The sequence below is a fragment of the Sylvia atricapilla genome, chromosome 3 (genome assembly GCF_009819655.1).
Source record: "Sylvia atricapilla isolate bSylAtr1 chromosome 3, bSylAtr1.pri, whole genome shotgun sequence".
Lineage (NCBI taxonomy): Eukaryota > Metazoa > Chordata > Aves > Passeriformes > Sylviidae > Sylvia > Sylvia atricapilla.
The window spans coordinates 5,243,518-5,263,524 of record NC_089142.1 but is presented as its reverse complement, the minus strand read 5'-3'; the positions used below and the strand labels follow the sequence as shown (position 1 = coordinate 5,263,524).

The window sequence follows — 20,007 nt, the reverse complement described above, 5'->3', positions numbered from 1 at the left end:
AAGAATTAGCTAAAAAGGATAGGAACTTACTATGAAACCAGGCACAAGCTTGCATACAACTCCTGTCCTCTCTTCCTGCAGACAGCCTTGGGTGAACTTAACCTCACCTTCATTAGCTACATCTCCTCCTACACCTGACACTAAGCTGGAGGAAAAATAGCCTCCTCCCTTAGTCCCCTCCCAATCCATACATCTTTTGCTGCTTGAAAACTATTCTTGCCTCAGGCCATGCAAATCACAAGATTATCTGTGACTGCATTCCTCAGGTCTGACCAGGAAGAGGTGGGGATAACTCAACCCCCAGCATGGAAAAGCCTCACAAATCCAAATCCCTCCCTCCCAGTTTTCCCTGGAAATGTCCCGGCTAATGCCAGTTGTTCAGTTCCAGAGTTAATGACCTAGCAAGATGAACCAGAGCAGTTTGCACTTCTCTAAGAAACACAACTTTTGAAAATTTGCAGGCTCAGGAAAAGAAGCGACATTTAAGATCAGGTTTAGAAGGTGTCTTTTACCACCCAAGGGCCTGGAAATTTGATTTTATATTTAGTTGAAAACTCAAGTGCTGCAGGAATTAATGGGTCGGTCACAGACAGCCTGGTCCCATGTCCTACCATGTGCTTGCTTTGCCCTGCCTAGTGCCAAGAAGAGACAAGGAAGAAAAAGAAGCATAGAAGAACATTAACAAAAAAAAAAAAAAGCCATTTTATTGAAAATGAAATTAAAACTTCAAATTAATATTACAATCATGAGAAAATGCCAAACAATTCAATTTACAGTTGCAACATACAATACAAATAGTCCCTTTGAAGTTGAAGTAAACTGATCCACAATCATCATCTGTGGCATAAAGCAGAGTGTGTTTGTACAATATGTGCATGAAAAGCAAATCTTGGGTGACAGCATTTGAAAAAATAAAAAAATTAAAGCTTGTATTTACACAAAATGCTACAAATATTTTGTTCCAGCAGAAATTCAAGATTGGTAAAGCATATTTAACAACAAAAAAATTGGAATGTCACTCATCTTACCTAAAGTTACTGTAAAAGTATGGTTTTGGCTGATATACTTAAAAGTACTGCATTAAAAAAAAGCAAAGAGTTATCTGTAAACATGGAAGTAAAAAAACATCTAAAAAAGTTCTCAGAAAATGTTAAACTGAAATGCATTCTATTTAAAAACAACAAGAAATTCAGGGGGGCAGAGAATGGGGCTTCTTTGAGCTCATGGCTGATCCAGGTTTAATTATTGCTTTTGCTCATGGCTTGCTGCTGCTGCAGCCCAGCGCAGGGCTGAGCCTTGCTTTGCTCAGGGTGAAAGTGCAAAATTCTCCCCACTCTAGATGGCACCTGTGGAAACTGGTAAATCTTTGACAGCTGGCAACAAAGTTTGCTAATGCTAAGAAAGACACAGCAGCTGGGCTTTTAAAGGAAATTATAAACGCCACGTGAATGATGCTGTCAGATAAATAATTTGCTTTACTCTTCTGTCCCGACCTACTGCACCTGATCTGGTTACCCTTAGAAGGAGGGAGAGGAGGATTTAATCCTCTGTTTGGCAAGGGGGGCATTGTGCATGTTGTGCTGGAAGTCAGTCTTTGGTAGGATAAGAGAGCTGGAAAGGTAAAAAAAGACAATTTCTTTTCTTTAAATCTATGACCGGTGCCAAAGATTGCCACTGCCCGAAGGGAAGGGCTGTCGTACCTTTGAGAAAACTCTGTTCTGTGATGCCAAGCACCTCACAAAAGCTCAGATAAATTGATATGATTCACTACATAGCACCGGTTGAGTCTGAAAGTCTGATTCAAGAGCATTTCCAAGTGAACTTGAAAGCATTTTCTGAAAGCTCTGATGAGCATCTCTGCCTCAGCCTGTATAACTCCCTCCATGACCAGCCTGATGTACTGGGACAGATTTTCCAAAGGCACCAGGAGTGTTCAGGAGCATGGGGATCTACTGAGAGTCAAGGGGCTGGTGCTCCTCTGTCCACAGGTCTTAGAAAATCCTTTCCTTCCTCTCTCAAGTAGGCAGAGCCAGGTCAGACGAGGGCACGGATCGACTGGGTCAGGCACGCGTGCCTTGACTGGACGGAGAAAACGTTCTCAACGTTTGTCCCTAAAGGTCCAGTTGAAAAACCGCGGGGACACAAACAGAGTCCTGTCGGTATTGGGCAAAACAAAAGTCTGGTCTGTGCTGGATTTATCCAGAAACAAAAAACCAAGTGCTTGAATTTTACAACAAAGTCTTAAGGAAAAAAAAAAAAAAGAAAATCTGGGTTGCTGCCTGCAGCCACTCTTAACAACATTTCAACACAAAAGCACCCTAAAAATTACTTAATATGCATACAGTAAACCTTAAAAAGCCCTTCTCAGCAATAACAAATAATGTACAAATATAGTACCTTTTATTAAATAGGAAACAGCTTGCACTGGCAGTACATCTCTTTTTCTCTTGCTTACTAAACAAAAAACAAAACTGAAATGTGTAACCAGACACTGGTTTTTTAAGTGCTGCTGAGACTAACAAACGTTACTTTACAGTTACAAATAAATGGACAGTGGTATGCTTCAAGCTACCACAAACCAACAATAAATAGAATCAATTACAGCTTCCATCTTTGAAGGAAAACTAAGTATTAGAAGAAAAACAAAGTGTCTTACTTATACTTTAAGCATACTTGGTATACAACCTTTAGAAGGCAAAGACTTTATTAATTTATTATTTTTAAGAGCATGTCATCACGCAGATTGGAGGGATGTACCATGCTAATGGCAGCTCGTTTAACAGCTTCGCTGCTAACGAGCAGTGAGGGTGGTGTCTGGCTCTGTGTGGCTGTGCCCAACGTTGATTTACTGCCATAGTTTGGAGGTAGCCAAAGATCACCCAAGGAGTAGCTTGGAGGAGGCTGTGGGCAGTGGTGACTGAGGGAGTGGAAGGAGAGAGCTTTGGCCAAGCCCACTGGCACGTGCTGAACATCCCACTAAGCCAGGCTTAACACCTGCCTGGGGAGAGCGTGGGGAGGATGGCTCAGCTCCCACCACGTCCAGCTGATGCCATGTCACCTCCCTGCTTGCCATGGCAGCCCTGGGCTGGGCAAAACTGGGGCCTCTGTGCGGGGTAGTTTGGGTACAGATGATGGGTTGGGGTTTGGGTGCAACCTGCTCTGCTTGTACCACTCCTGGGATCCCTAAGGTGGCTTTGAAGGTGATTTTATGTCTTCTGTGTGGGCAGAGATGAGTATTGCTGCCCCTGTGCTATTCTCTCTAACATAGCAACAGCCACATCAGCTTCAGAGCCACCACAGCATCCGCACGGCTCCCGCATTTAATGCTAACGGGTGGTGACTCGCTACCAGGCAATTTCTGTCTCAAGTTTGAAACCTTTTAATTCCACCGAGTGGGCTGAAATTGCAAGGGGAGGGGAAAATGTTTCACCATTTCTCCCTTAATCCCATTTCTAAGACATTTAACAATTAATCATTTGCAAAATACGGGCTTTGAAACGGTTTTGATTTTTCTTTGGAAAAAACAAAAAACAAAAAACAAAACAAAACAAAACAAAAAACCTGTTGAAATCCAAATTATGCTGTCAAAATAGACCATTTTAAATATGAATCTTTTCAAATTTTGAAGTTCTGAGAAAAAATCCTTGGAGAAGAAGAAATTAGGGGAAGGGTGGAAAATATTTCATCCTTCCTACCATTTTTCCAGTGTCTCCACAACTACTGATTAAAAGGCAAGACTGTGTTGAAGGCAACCAGACAGCTAATAAAAATATTTTAAACACAATATTTCCTTCATAAGTTATACAAAAAGATCCTACATCCAAAATCATTTGATGTGGATGCATTTAGGTTGGGTATGTTGTTTTTAAGTCACATTGTAAACTGGTTCACACTGGAACTGCTTTTCAGAGTTGGGTAAAGGTCTGAGGTTTACACTATTGCAGAAATGTAATAAAAAACAAAACAAAACAAAAAACACTTTTAGAGACCGAAGTCAATATATCATTACATTAAGAAACGTTTAAAGGGTCCAAATGTCATTAAATAATTATAAATATTCTTTTAAAATTAAATGATGATTCATGTTAGCGAACAACCTCAAATTTTACACATTTATAATTTAAAAAAAAAATAATAAAAAAAGAACATAGCCAAACACAAATACTATGTATACCATTTTGGCTCTAATAATATATATTGCCATTCTCATATTTTGCATAAGTAATAACATTTTGGTTTTTTGTTTTTCAAGGTTTTGGTCGTTATTTTTTGGTTTTTGGCTAATAGAAGGCAAAAAGAAAGGATACAAAAGCAAAAAGGAAACCCTGGGGTTGGCTCACCTAACTTGAAAACTCATTCTCTTTAAGTACCCAAAAACAAACCAAAAAAGCAATGAACATAGAGAAATTCCAACCGTTATCTGCAGCAAGGCTTGGACAGAGATTTTTGGGACAGCTGTTTTTGTCTGAATGGATCATTGCAAAATGGAAGCAACTTGCTCTTTGCTTTCCTTTTTATGTGCACCAATACAAACCAGGTGAATTGCACTACAGGTGTGGAGAGGGTCCCATATGTTGTATGATTGCAACTGTATCTGGAGTTCATGGTTAGTTTTGTTTTTTTATTAAAATAAAAGGGAATGCAGCCCTTGCCTTGCATCACCATGTTTCTCCTGATAGCCGGGGAGTCCGTTCTCTCCTTGTTGGCAAAAGTACTCACTAGTTATTACAAAACTCTATGGGGGGGGAAAAAAGAAGGAAAAATTTCAAAAAAAAAAAAAAGAAAAGAAAAAAGGAAGGGGTGATTTTTTTTTTTGTGTGTGTGTGTGTAGAAAGTACATTTTAAATATAAAACAAGGTAAAATGGTTCCAAAGGAAAAAAAAAAGAAAATATGTGCTTTGATTCACATAATCTGAAACATGGGTTGTGGTATGTTGGTAAATCTTTTGTGAATTATGGCCATTATCATCCCATCTACACAGTTGCACATATTGGTAAAATCTGCTTTAAAAAAAAAAAAGAAACAAAAACCAGGCACTTCGTAGTTAGTCGACCATTTGGTGTTTTGGTGGGTGTTTTTTTTGTTGGGTTTTTTTTTTTGTTTTTTTTTTTTTTTGGCTTGCTGAGGTCGGGCCAGCTACGGAAGAAATCTCAGTACGGCCTCCAAACGGACTCATCCATCCTGCCACTAGAATTCAAGACGGTTGGGGAGCTGCTGTGGCTGCCATCCGCCTCCACCCCGTCACTCTGGGTGGGCAAGTTAGGGTTTAGCAGTGTGCTGCCGTTGGACGTGGTGGTGCACGGTGGGAGCATCCTGGAAGGGGAGCGGTCCCCTCCCGGCACCATGGGGAACTGGTATGATCCTGACGAAGTGCCATAGTAGAGATATGGAGTGCTGCTGGTCTGGAAAGGTCCACTTTGGTTTTGGGAAGAGCCGGGGTAGGGTGGTGGTAGGTAGGTGTGGTAGTGAGTGGTTGCGGACATACCCAGTGACATGCCTGAGGTGACTGGCGGTGTATAGGTAAAGGTGGCTGGATAGTGCATTCGTGGGTTGGAGAAGCGGCTCTCAGTGAGGGATGAAATGCTTGTGAACTGCCTGGGATCTGAAAATGGGCCCAGCTCTGAAGCACCTAAAAAATTATAACAAAAGACGGGGGAAAACAATTCTGTAAATACCATTTTTTGTATCACGTGATGATAGAATTTTATTTTTCTAAGATAACCCACTTCTTTTGGCCCCCAAGAGAACAGCAGATCATATCAAGCAACACATTGAAAAGAGCAGAGTCATACATCTGTCTTCTAGAAGCGCTGGGCCAAACTCATCCCTGGTCTAACTCCACCGATGCCAATGGAGGGAGCAGCATTGCCAACCTGAAGTGTTCAAAGGTCATGAGTCAGGTTGGGGAAAAAAAAAATCTCAAAAATTAAGAGATTGCTAAAGAGCCAAAAAAAAGAAAGGGGAAAAAAAATGCCAAAATCAAGAGATTAAAAAAGAGCCAAAAAAAGAAAGGTGGACTTGGACTTGATTTGCCTTCTTGTTTCAGAGTTTTGAGGGTTATGTGTCTCTGTTTTTTTGCTCAAGCCTCTTGAGAAACTCAGGTCTGGTTGCGTACAAAAGCTGAGATTCCCATCTCAGCACAGGCTGTCAGGAGCTCGGATTTCCAGAAAAGCAGAAATCACTGTGCAACTTGTAGTAAATCTACAAGAGCTGGCAACACCAAGTTAACTGCACCACTGACACCACGGGAGTTACACTGGGGGTGACTAAGACCCACTTCTTGCCTTAAATCAATTTATTTAGGTGAGAATCCACTCAGCTGCTTCCTTTGGCTAAAAAACACTGTTTGCTGCATCTGAAGGATGAACAAGGTCATTGAGCTGATAGCAAAGATGCAGTTTTTACTCTTCAGAGAAGTTGATGGAAAATTACAAGGCAAACACTCTTTTTGCCATTGAAAAAAAAATTGTTTTCGTATGTAGTCTCTGTAGTCTGATTGAAAAAAAAAGACCACACAGTTTATGACTACTGTGAACGTCTGGATGCTAACGCTGTGAATTGGAGTCTAACGCAGAACAGGGATGGGTAAACCCATTTTGCCTAATTTCTAATCCCACATCAAACACCCAAAGCTTTGGAGCAGGACTGGAAAGCAAATGTTAGCTTGGTGATGTGCTTAGGAGATTGTGGGATGGACAGGAGCAGAAGACAAAGATGGTGAAAGCTAGTACTGAGAGCCAGAAGAATGGAAAACAATGAGAGTGTGGGAAAAGGATGGGGGGAAAATGAAAAGCCTAATGAAGAAGTACAGAGCAGGAGAAGGCAAATGCAATGGCCAGTATGCAGCAGACACATATATTTCTAGACAGCTGAAAAGAGCTGGGTAGAAATAAAGGGGGAAAATTATGAAATTAAATGGACCCTCCCTGCTCTTCCCAGCTGACACTCCTATAGCTTTACAGCCCTCCAGATCCAAGGGTTCACTCATCTCTTTGTCAGTCTGCTGAACCTGACTTAACTAAAAGGAAAATATGACATTTTCTAGATCCCAAACTGATGTGCTAAACACTGAAACACTCTGTGTCTCCTCAGTTTAAGATGGAGCAAAGATTTTCCTTGCAGGCAGGCTTCAGATCTGCCCTGCTGACATTGCTGTGTAAAAGATCCCTCCAGTCCTTCTGTTCCTGGTCCACTCTGCTGTAAGCAACAGACTCAACAGCCTCTGCCATCTTTTGTGGCACATTTGGGATTTAGATCACTATTCTTGCCTGTTCTCCCAGCTCAGTGAACCCACATCTACAGTGATATCTAAAGGCAGCAATGGGGCAAAGTTCAGGCACATTTTGGGTTCAGGGTGGAGGACCTGGCCCACAGCCAGCCAAGCCTGCAAATCAGCCTGAAACTTGGGGATTATAATCCTTCATCTCTAACAATACTGAGCACCGAGTTTTAAGTGAGCAGTAAAAGCCCATTTTAAACTCTGATGACAATGTGATTACTATTATCTTTATCTGGGACTGAATCAGTGACCTATGGGTGAATGGCTCTGTCTCCACCATCAACCCTCCAACCACAGCACCCTGGAATGTAATATAACTTGTACCTTTACAGCAAACACTCTACTACTTGATGCAACTTCTTTCATTCCCAACTGCAAACAATAGCCAGAGGCAATACCACCCAGATTCAAAGCTGTAATTTTGGAACACTATCCTTTATATTGTGAACAGGTCTGATACGTATCTGGAAATATAAGGTTAGAACATAATTTCCCCAGCTGCTCAAAATACTGAGTTTCAATCTGCTGCTGCTTATTCCCTTTTTTTTTTTTTTTTTTTTTTTAATTTATTGTTATTGCAACTCTCCCAGCATGTACAGAGTTGCTTAGTTTACCCTGATAGAAGCTAAACAAGACTTTTGCAATCAAAGGTGGAATTGGTGTGAGTCTAAGAGTGCAGAAGAATATTGGTATTTTTGGTTTCTTTGCAACCAATACTTTTTTTTTTTCTCAGTACAAAGGTCTCCACACAGTTCTACACATTAAAGGCAATCTCCTTTTCAGAGCTAGATCCAAATATTATCTGCATGGGTGCTGCCAAGAGATTATGTCTGTGTGGAATGACTGGGAATGTGCACACCACACGTAGGCATTTCGAATGTGGGGCTGCAGACCTCCTTATGTATCCTAGTAAATCCACACTTGTTTGTTTTTACTGTTGCTTGTAAAGCACAATTGTATTTACCCAAAGGCCAAAAAACCATAACCCTGTATTATCTCACTCATGGCTGTGTCTGCTCAGCTCCTGCACACTCACTCCTCCAACTCCCCTTTTGCCCAAGTGCCTTTTGCTGTCTCCATAGCTCCCTGCACAGGGCTGAGAATTGTTCCCAGCTTTATTGTATCTCCATTATGTAAAGATATTTTTAAAGATCAGAAAAAGTTCTCTGTTCCAAAGTCTCATTTCTAAGTGAAACTTACTAAAACGTCAGCTCTCAACCTCAGCTTCTTGCCACCCTCACTTGCTGTTCAATCCTGCATTTTCACTCTCCTCCTCCTTTCTCCGTGTTACCTCCTTATGTTAAGGTTGATTTTGGTTCTAACTTGGAAACCCTAGGTGCCTATTCATTTATGCATTTTAAACTCCTTGCTGGGCTGGGAAGAGAAATAGTTCTACCTGGTATGGCACCCATCTTTGTATATCTAGCTGTGCACAAACGGTGATGTGGATCAGCAATATAATAACATGACAGTGCAAGTATAAAATTCATAATATAATAACCGTAATATTATAATAATTTATGTATTTATTCATCTCCCCAGGAGGATTAAAGTTTTATGATAATTTTTCCTCCGTCAGAGCAAGAAAATAATTTGCATCTGTGAATTCCCACTCTCGTGATAGCTTGCACTAAATGGGTGAAGAATAGACCCTCTGCCCTACATCGTGGCTACCATATTGCAAAACAACACCTGTATAAAGTGAAGAGCTTTATTTTATGCCGTCAGAAAGAGTGACATGTCAAAGAGCACAGCAAGTGATCTTCTCCTTTACAGTCCTATCAGCTGACTAGGCTTAACAATAACAACAACAACAACAAAAAAATTAGAAAAAAGGTATATTTTTTGGGGAAAAAAAAAACAAAAAAACAAAAAAACAAAACCAAAAAAACACCAAAAAAACACTTTACATCTGAATGAGTCCAGGTTAAACTGTTTTAAAATTTTCCAGGCTGATTCCTTTCTAACATAGCCTGGCACTCCAGTTTTCTGGGACCTGAATGTTTAGAACAGAAAAGTGGTCATGTTAATATCCCAATATATATGCTAACATACCAGATTCAAGAATACTGCTCCAGTGTGTTTCATATTTAGAATAAGAATAATTAAAATTCCATGTGGTTTCACTTATTTTGATGCAGAAGCCTCATTAAAAACCCTAGACCTGGGCATTTGCCATCAGCCAGCTCAAATTGTTTTGCGTTTGTGCTTAAAACCCAATTTTACCTGTTGCAGCTTTGCAACTCCACCATTCACAGCTGCATGTTTGCTGAGGTCATTTCTCTTTTGCAGCTTCATCCCACAGATGCCAGCTAGTGCCAATTAATACTCAGGTCTCAATTAATAAGCTGCACTTGTGGTTTGCAGAAAATCAGGCAACAAATTTCTCTCAGGTTTACAGCACTTTGGCCAATCGTTCCCAATTATTAAAGATCATAATGTTCTGTGGACAGATTAATTCCTTGTAGGTACAGCCAACTGACATCTACTTTAAAGAGTTACAGGATATTTTTATAACTCTAAAATTATTACAATTTGTTTTCTTATTTAATGCTATAGGGTCACTAACAAAAAAAGTCCCTTCGGCTTAATTCATATGTTTAATAGGGAAATTTCTAGTCCATCAAGTCAATGCAGAATCTTTCCATACATGAAACCAGAGTAATGCTGAACAGTCTGTCTCAAGGAAATTCAGCAACATATAGTTAAATTTATTTACCAGTAGCTAAATGATTCCCTTGTGTTTTGGGGAACTTCAGCGTTAAGACATTTGCTAAAGTTGAAACTAGGTTTTGTGGGGTTTTGTTCAACAGTTCAATTCAGGCTGAGACATTGTACTAATTGACCTATTAAAATAGTTTTTTTCTTCCCCAACATCTACGTCTCTGAATTATAAGTGCAGCCTGGATTACTTACAGCTGATAATATCGCCTTGGATGAAGCACGCCACACACTCCACACGATGAGACGATTTCAGTCTCTTACAGCTTTGCCAAACTTTAAATGTTCTGGCTGAAATTGTCCATGCTGGGCGTCTGTCTCAGGCTAAATTTTGATTTATGCATTTATTTGTTTTTAAAATTTCAGCTGAAACTCTTCTGCTGGGAAAAATATATTGTTTTACCAATCTTAAACTCCGAGGAGCCTTCCTTTGAAAAGCTGTACCAGTTCCATGCTTTGAAGTAGGGACTTGAACTTTGGAATAGGAGTGGCCTTTGTGTGAGAGATGTTGCCATGAAAATCCAGCCAAATATGAACAAATCATAAGCACTCTGACTAAAAATGGGCAGAAGAGTCTGTGCCCCTACAAAGACACTTGTCTAGAGACTGGAATGAAATCCAGGAGTCACAAATCCTAGCATTTTTTCTTCAAACATTGCTGAAACACAGGGGCAGTGCCACCTGTCCCCATGCCAGCCTAATGGAGGATCACTGATGGCTCCATTCTTTGGGATGGCAGACCCTGAGTGAAAGGAGACCATGTGGGTGTTTGTATAAAATTGCAAAATAAAATTTGGGAAGGTGGGGTTATTTGGGGCTTGCTTTTTTTTAGAAATCTGAGAAACTATAAACATAACTAGAGGCAAACAAAGGGATATTATTAAGGTTACCATGTGAAGAGTGAGAAACTGGAAACACCAGCATTCAAGTTACTTCTCCAAATGCACTATGACAAAGCATTCAGCTACACAAGATGCTATTCCTTTCTGATTAACCTGCCCAAGCTGGCCACCTCTGGAGATGTATCCGAACTGAGGAATAGAGAAGACCATTGTCTTCTATATTCCCCAGATCCACTGCTCCAAGAAATCAGAAGGGGTGAAGTGAACAAGGCAAGAGAGACCCAATTATTTCCTGAGTTAACTGGATTTTATATGTTTCTGCCACATGGCTCCTACATGACTCAGTTGAAACGTCTCCAAATCCCATTTTCACTTCCCTCGTTTTCTGTGTGTAGCTAAGATGTTGGCTTCTGATTTGCACGTGCACTAAACATTCCCAGCTGCAGCTGAAGCCAACAGGATCACAGGTCTGAACACAAGGATACAGACAGAGCTGAAATTGTGCTGTAGATGACACACAGAGGGTGCACAGAATGACACAAGACCTTAAGGTCAGTCTCATTTCTCTTCCTAAAGTAGTTTCTTTTTTTCTTGGGAATACTGCAATGAACTGTATACAAGTGCTATGGCAGAAATATTAGAGCAAAGCCAAGTAAGAAATTAAGGATTCCTTCTTCAGAGCAGCACTTAATACTCTGCAATAAGCAAGGCCTGAGGAAATGCAAAGAACAAGAAGCAAACAAAATATTGAAGAGCTGCTCATTAAGTTAGCACTGTCCATCCTGTGCACTGAATGAGACAGGAATCCCGTGGGAAAAGTATCATGTGATCCTGTAATTAAAATTTGTAATGCAATGCATAAGCAGAATAAGGCTGAGTTAAAGTTGCACAGGCAATGTAAGTACTGAGATTTTCTAATTTCTGAGCTCCTGCTTTTGCCTGAAAGAGTCTGAAAGATTCTTTGCATTGTGTTTTAATGGAGGAGTGATTATTTTCCATCCGGATCTCTTCGTTTTTTTCCCCAGCATCCTTCTGTTTCAGGGGGACAGTGTTACTTTGCTCTTCATTTTGTTAAATTTTTGTTCTCTGTGTCTGCTAATAAGTGTTTATTGAATCACACACAGCAACAGCTTTCTGCTTTCTTCCAGGCAAGCCTCTGTGTTTCCAAAGCTGCTGTACCACCTTCTCACTGTAAAATGGAGCCTGGGACTGCAATTCCCAGGGATCCCAAAACACCTCCTCCTGTATCTACTCCTTGCTGTTAGGTCCTGATCCCACAAACCTACAGTGTTGCTCAGCTTGTTGCTGGAGCTCAGGGACATTCCTCCCACACATCCAGCAGCGAGTGTCTGTGCTGGGAGGGCGAGGACCATGCAGCACCACAGAAATAATGCACCGGGCTTCTCCCTCTCTGGGTTTACTTTCTGGATGAGCATGTGTCCTCTGGACGTTTGGAACCATTTATCATAGGAAATGATATGTTTTTAAATGCTCTCTTCCCTCCCTTTAGTTCAGGAGAAACAAAAAGTAAAAAAATATTTGGCATTATTTTTTTCTCAATTTCTCCCCCCAACAGTCACTCCAAAAAGGTCTCCTGGCAAACAATAGCTCCAGAAAAGGTGTGAACTGGCACCCCCCTCCTCTTTTCTTCACCTCAACAAGGTGTTAACTTCAAGGCCTAGTTGGGACCATTTAAACTGCAACATTATTAATCGCAGCAGTCTCACAAAAGTCAGAGGGAGGAAGGAACGCTTTAACCCTTTCAGAGCCTCACACAGAGCAGGCAAGACCCTAATTCCAGTGCATCCCTTCTCATAGTCCCTCAGTACCCCAGTTAACACAGTAAACGGCACACTGGTGCCTCCTGGTATTTAGGTAACAGGTCTTTGGCACCTAAAATACCACGGATTAATTTGCAGATAGATGTTTTCGCTGGATTTATGGTGCTGCACCTAAGCCCTTTGCTGGGAGAAACACCCCATAAATAGCATAGTTATTAGTGACCATTAAAGTACCACTCGTGCAAATAAAGGAGAGCGTTTCTCAAACAGAGATGTTATATTGCTTAACACCAAAATTGGAGTCTCTTTGCACTTCTTCAGCCTGGGCTCTGTCATTACCTGTCCTGCTCCCTCAATAGCACTTTTCTTCTGGATGAAGCTGTTTTCCTTAAGGTACTGAGGTCTTGCTGGGTGACATTATGCACTGAAACACAGGTGGTTGCTCTCTGCACCCCAAGAGATAGCTCATCTAAAATTTAGGGAACATCAATAGGTAGAAAAACGTAACAACCAACCCCTCCTAGATGGGAGGGGTTGGGAGCAGAAATGAAGCTGTGGAAGTTTTGGCCATCACCATCTCATTTATAGACGTTGCCTCACTTATACAGTATTTATAAACCTTCCTAACGAGAACCACAGGAGGGGGACAAATGGTCACATTACAGAAATAGATCCTGGGTTGGTGGTTATGACCTGCCACCCGTGGATGCCTGTTGACCTGGTGTGATGGGGAGCGTTTGAACTTCTCAGCCTTTGCTATCTCATCTCAGTGGCTCCGGTCCGGAGCTGTCACCGGTGATTTGGGTGGAAAGGAACTGGCAGTCTATCAAAAGCCCCCTGCTTGTTTAAAGTCTCAGACCATCTACGTGCTACACTGGAACCAAACAGTAAATAAAGTTTCCTGGAAATAAGTCCAGGAGCTCTGCAACACCGCCTGGCACAAACACGCACACAAGAGCTCAGCGCTCTCTGTTCACTTTTCCCCAACTTCTCCTGCCTCAGTTTCAGCCGTCACTGCTCTTTGCCAGCCGAAAGGCATCAGCAGGAACACTTGAGGCTTTTCTTGGAGAGCAACCTCAGAGTGTTGTATACAGCAAGGGGGTGAAACCACAGGACTGAGGAGCAGGCATGGTGATGGAGAGCAGCGGGACAGGAATCCTGAGTAAATCCAGTGAATGGGAAGATAATATACATCATGGCTCACAGGCTACTTTGTTCCTTCATTTTCTTTTTTTTCTTCTTTTCAGAAAAATGTGCCTTAACTGTCCAGTATAAATATTTGTTTCCAATGTTGTCATGAATTGTACTTTTCCACTGCATGCTACTAACTCAGAAATACCATCTGATCCTCAAGCAGACACAAAGGAACTATGTTTTGCAGGGACAGGGAAGGGGGGGAAGCCCTTGGCATTGCTCTGTTATTTCACCCTTTAAACCCCTCCTTTTCCCACCCCATCCAAATTTTCCTTTTGCATCTCATTCAACTAATGGACAACTCTCCCGAGGACAGAGGATTCCTTGCTGGTTCTTGATTAAGAGTTTTTAAGAAGCCGTGAAGGAAGATATTCTTTGAAACTGGATCTACTGTAGGATGGGAGCCAGCACACAGGACACCGCGTCTTTCAGAGAGGGCCACACACAGTGCCACTCCAGTCATATGACTTCTCTGTCACATCCTGAAGCCATTTCCAGCTCGTGTGCGAGTTTGTACTCCCATTTAGAAAAGGATGGGATATATTGGGAACACACATATGGAAACACTTTCAGGGAATCAGTTTCCATGAAATCCATAATAAGCCAAGTGGCTTCAGATGTGGCAGTGTGCCTCAGATTAGACAAAAAAAAAAAAAAAAAAAGAGAGAGAGAGAGAGAGAGAGGGAAAAAAAAAAAAAAAGGAAAATTCTTCCCTTTCAATCCTTATTTCAGTTTCAAAGGGGAAAAAAAAGGAAAAAAAGGAAAATTGAAACCAACTAATGAATTATGGCTACCAAAATAGGGAGTCACAAAATAATACAGCAGGAGCACTCATCCTCCCCCACATAAGGACACTGCTATCAGCATTCCTGCAGCTCCAAGAAAGCTCTCCTGGCATCTGCTAAACTCACATGGGGTCGTCAGAGCTGTGGCCCTGCCTGTGCCAGCTTGCATGGGTTGGGCAGGTGCCCACTGTCTGGTAACCTGAGCGAGCAATTTTTTCCTTCCCTTACAAATTTTCCTTCCTTTCCTTTCCTTCCTGCCCTTCCAAAAACTGAACTTGGTGATGAACTATCCATTAAGTTAATCTCCTGGAAAACGCCAGATTCAGGAGGGATATGCCCTGGGTAGGCTTGGCTGTACCCAAGCCATACCAGAAGCAGGGTTTATTGTGGGATGGTGTATTTGGTTTTCCAAGCAGGGGGTGGATCTCACCTGCCTGCTGTGCTTGGAGCCAAAGCTCAAGAGAAACTGCCAGATGTCCTCACTGATGGGTACCAGAGAGAAGGAACAATCCCAAACAGAGCAGAAAAGGGCTTGAGGCCACATCAGTGCCAGGCAGGAGGGAAGCACCCAGCTCATCTGAGCTACTGTGGTGCTGGATAATCTTTGCACAGCTGAGGAAGTGGGAAGTAACACAGATCAAGTGGCATGAGTTCAAACAGGAACTGAAGAGATGCTACGTGCATCTCTGCTACAGATACCCGCCTTTTTATCACGAGAAAATAACCAGGAATTTGGCTTCTAATTGGGGCCGTATCCTACAAACCCTACTTTTCCTGACAAACAAATGACTCCACAAATAGTCCCTCTGTTTCCAATAGGGTTATTTGTGGTAGGAGGGACCACCCAACATGAGAGGATCAGGCCCTCCACTCCCTCGCTCTGCTGCTCGCTTCAAACTTCCACAGCCAAATGTGAACACAAAAAAAACCCCCCAAAAAACCCAAAAAAAACCCCACAAACTGCAAAGGCTTTTCCTCACTGCTGCTGGAAAAGCCCTGGACTAGAACGGCTGTGGAAAGGTCTCGTGTGCTATTAATATGATGCTCTTCCTGGCTTCCGCCTCTGAAATGAGGATTTGCCATTTGTTTCTCAGGCTGGTTCTTTCCACTCAAGCCCCGGCACAGTAACTAACTGAAAACTTCTGCATCAAGGAGAAGGTCTCTTTTAAAAAGTTTGGCTTGGCTTTGCTTTCAAAGACTTGTCTGTATATTTTAGAATATGTAGAACTTGCCTTTGATTTAAACCTCGCTCTTAACAATAGACAAGAGACGATTTCTCTACTGAGCAATTTAAACAAAAACAAACATATTTTGGTTACTCAGCCTTGTTCTCAAAATGCTGTTTTCTTTTTTTTCCCAGAGAAAAATCAAACCCTACAAATTGCTACATTTCTGGTAAAAAACTTAAATTCACAAATGTAGATAATCCATTTCTTTTTGCCCTGAACAATATCGTACACAGAGAAAGAAGAGCACCTCCCCAGCCCCCAGACATCTATAAAACACGAAACCCCCTCATCTAAACAATTAAAACCATACTTTTCTCCTCCAAAATAACTTCTCCCTTCAAAGGACATTTTCAGCCTCAGTCCCTGTCCACAAACAAGGCCATGATGTTGATTTCTAATCCTCCTCGGCATGAAGTTCTGTGTGCCCAGAGGGTGAACAGTCACACCTCGTCCCGAGGCAGGGAAAGGTTGATGCCTGTGCTCAGAGCTAGGGCTGGACTCCGAGGGGATGAGGGCACTTAACCCACGGGACTTCTGGCTACTGGAGAAAGAAGCGGGGAGATACCAGGGACTCATTTCCATCTTAGGTTAAGGATTTTAGCAGCAGGCGCAATGATGCTGTTTGAGTGAAAACAGTGGAAAATAACTCACCCAGTGATGGCCAGAGTTTTTTCCCTTAACAGTGAGAACGCATTTCCCTCAAGTAACACAAACAGTAGTAACATTGGGCCCTATGATAAAATGGTCAAATACGTCAGCGTGACTCAAGACCCACCGGCCAAGGAAATTTCAGGAGGCTCAGGGTGAGAGGGAGCCCTGTGGGGAGAGCCATGAGCGAGCACCAAGCCAAATCCTGCTGCCATGTCATGGGGCAGAGTGAGGACAGTTTGGGGATGTCACAACCCTTGGCACAGCAGGAGTGAAGCTGTGGCTCTCCAGCCATGGAGCAGGACTTGTCACCATCACCATGAGCTTCAGGAAGATGGAGAAAAACCTTGCATACAACTGCTGGGCTGTTTTCACTGGAGCTGCTGCTCTCATAGCTTAGAGTCAAAAAAACTGAGCTTTATAAAGATCTAAGGAGGTTTCAATCCATGGATTTAGGCACTCAGTGTCTGTTTAGATACCAAGCTGCCACAAAATTCAGCAGAATGCATCTAAACATAGCTGTAAAGCAGGGCCAGAGGCACTGTATCCCTTCTTATATTGACTTTAACAACATACGATTTTCAATCTCATTTAATAAAAGCTGTGTAAATCCTTCTGTATATTTTTTTCATTTCTTTCAGACCTAACCTGAGCTTCCTACTAAATTAAGGCGAACTACTGTAAGCAAAATTTCAATCCATTATAGCATGGTCTACACAGCATCCCCATTCATCAGCTGAGCTGAAGCTTAAACCAGCCCAACGCTGAACACCTCTAAATAAATGCTTTTTTCTCCATAGTGTAAAGTCTGAATATGGGTTTTATCCTCCCAGAAACGTGGTGATGAGAAAAAGAAACAGACTTGAGTCTGTAACAGCTCACATCATAAACATGCCTGAGGCTGCTTGATGTACAGCCCCTTAGGCTATCCCACTCTATACTACCAGCAGCTCTTTAGACCATCAGTAGAGATTTATCCCAGATATGGTATCTTGGATTTTAAATTCAGATTATCAGTAGTGATTAGAAATAGAAATAGAAAGCCCACTTAACCATTAAAGCTGTTACAAGGAAAACTGTGATATAATGCTTTCTGGCTTTTGCTATTGATGTATTTTGCGAATTTGGGCAAATAATTTGATTTTTCCTGTGTAAATTTTGCTCACTATACAATGTATATTTCGATACTTTATATTAGCCAAGTGACAAAAGTTAGTAGTACAGTTTAGAAAATACTATGAAATCCTTAGTTGGAAAATGTTTTAAAGTTTAAAGATTATAAAATACAAAGATTAAAGGTAAAACCCAACAGACATTTTTTATAAGCTCTTCAATGGGTGAAGACACAGAAAAAGTGGAAGACAGACAGAGCAAAGGGAACTTGACTTGAAATAAACTTTCATATGCAATCCCGATTTCTGAGATAAAAAAGATGCATACAAAGTCAGCCTGAATTAGCACCTTCAGATGTCTTCATCTGCTTGAGAAAGCAGCAGCAGAGTTGCTTTAAACCAAATCTCCAGTGCATCTGCAGCACAGGCCAGTGAGAGCAGGAGCTGGCCCGGCTGAGCACCAGGCGCCGGCTCCAGCCCCACTGCGGCTCGAATGGCTTCCTCCATGGGCAAACAGCCTGTCCAAAAACCAGCTCCAAACCAGTCTGGCCCACCTACATGGGCCAGGCCAAACGAGGAACTGGTTGGGTTTGGACTACCCTTAAACCCAGCTTCCTATCTAATTTTGGAATCTAATACAGTGGCTCCCAATTCGGCTTCGGTGCTGCTTAGATCCTCCCTGTGCTGCTCTTCACCCATAAAAAAGAAAACAACACGGGCTGGCTTTTAGCAGGAATCAAAATGAAAACAAAAATAAACAAAAAAATCCCTTTGGAGGGAGATATTTGAGAGAGGAAGAGGGAAGAAAGGGGGAAGAGAAGTGCCTTTTTCCCATTGCCAGGATTCCTCTGTGGCTCCTCCGGCCATGCCAGCATCCACATCACAGTTCCCAGGGACTTCCTCTGAGCAGCTTCTGCGAGATGCCTCTTCCAATGAGCCATTTCATCTTGGTCTTATGTTGCGGAGATTTCAGGTCAGCAGCCCTCCTGGTGTTTTTGAGGCACTTGCTTCCCTTCCTATTTGGCCAGCCAGTTACCTTTGCAGAAGGTCTGTTTTTCAGTGGTCAGTCCCTAGACCGGATCCCAGACCTTGCCGTTTGCACCCTTGAGAGTATCCAAATGTTTATGATCTTTTTCACAGAGGTCTCTATACTTTCAAGGCTGACAAACCCTATCCAGCTCTAGTCTTTTAACTGCACTCAAATTAGCCATTTCAACTGTAATTAATTATTTTGGCTGAGATTCCTTCTTTGGGACATAGTTTTATTTTTGTTTTCAGTGGCAGTAACACACATAACTAGTTGGCTCCACTCAACAGGAATTATCTGCACATGTTTGATCCTATTTTTCCATGCAGGAGCATAGATCATATGATCTCACAAGGTCTCTGTCAGTCCTATAGGACTGTGACACTACACACCTACAGAAAATATAATTGATCCAGCAGCTCCTCTGGGGTAATTACCACCTAGCTAAGGGTGAGCAGATTCACAGAGCCGTGTCAACAGCTATTAAATACAATGATCCAGTCGAAACCTTCAGCTTTATATATGTATCTGTATAGATATATAGACATATATATATTCTGAACTCCAGGGGAAGTGAGTGACTTTTTGGTGAAGCTGAGAAGGTGATGGATCCTGGATGGTCCCTTGGCCTAACCTGACTGACACCATTTGCTTCTTATTACAAGCTGTAATAAGACACTCAGCTTTGTCCTTTCTTTCCTGCTTGCTATGGAGCTTGGAAGGAGGTGACAAGCCACAAAGCTACCTCAGTGCCCTCCTTAAAATTTCATTTTTGCACTCCCTTCTGACCCACGCTCGCTACTGGATCTAGTAAGGCTTCAGGCACTGCCACCACCTCGCCGCTTCTCTTCATGTTACAGTTCCCTCTTGTACTCCATTGCACATCTTGTAACCAGCTGTACTGTACCCAAGAGTGCAAATTCATAGGGGATAGGATGATTTCCCTTTTTTCCTCCTCCTCTTTCACTGTCTAGTCCTTAGCACATGGGGGATGAGACCTTCAGACACCATCACTATACAAACACTCTCAGCAGGCAGTGGTGATTCCAGCAGAGGTCCATTAGCTATTTCCAAATACAACTATTACTTTGATCACTGAACTGCACTGCTTGCAGTAGCCAAACCTGGATGTTCCAGCTAAAGCCAAAACCTCAACTGATGCCTTGACAAGAGGACTGATCTCTAGTTTGTGGAAATTTTTCAGTCCCACATTCAGCTTTCAACACGACACAAAACATCATTTCAGGGCAAAATTAAACATGGCAAGCTGTGTTTTCACAGACACCTATTCAATAAAAATGATGTGCCTCGTAGATTTGGTCCTGTATCTGTGCTTCAAACTGGTTTTCCAAGCAAGCCCATTGTGCAGTCTAATTAATAAACTTAAC

General features: G+C 42.0%; 1 protein-coding gene across 2 annotated transcripts in view; it reads right to left on the bottom strand.

Annotated features, from left to right (window-relative positions):
• Window positions 1–684: 684 nt before the first annotated feature.
• RUNX2 (RUNX family transcription factor 2) overlaps window positions 685–20,007 on the bottom strand; it is a 94,162-nt gene continuing 74,839 nt past the window's right edge. For both annotated transcript variants that reach the window (XM_066314692.1, XM_066314693.1), the window contains one exon: window positions 685–5,630. In XM_066314692.1, the coding sequence (XP_066170789.1) occupies window positions 5,152–5,630 (479 nt within the window). In that variant the 3' untranslated portion in view covers window positions 685–5,151. The remainder of the gene's footprint in view (window positions 5,631–20,007) is intronic.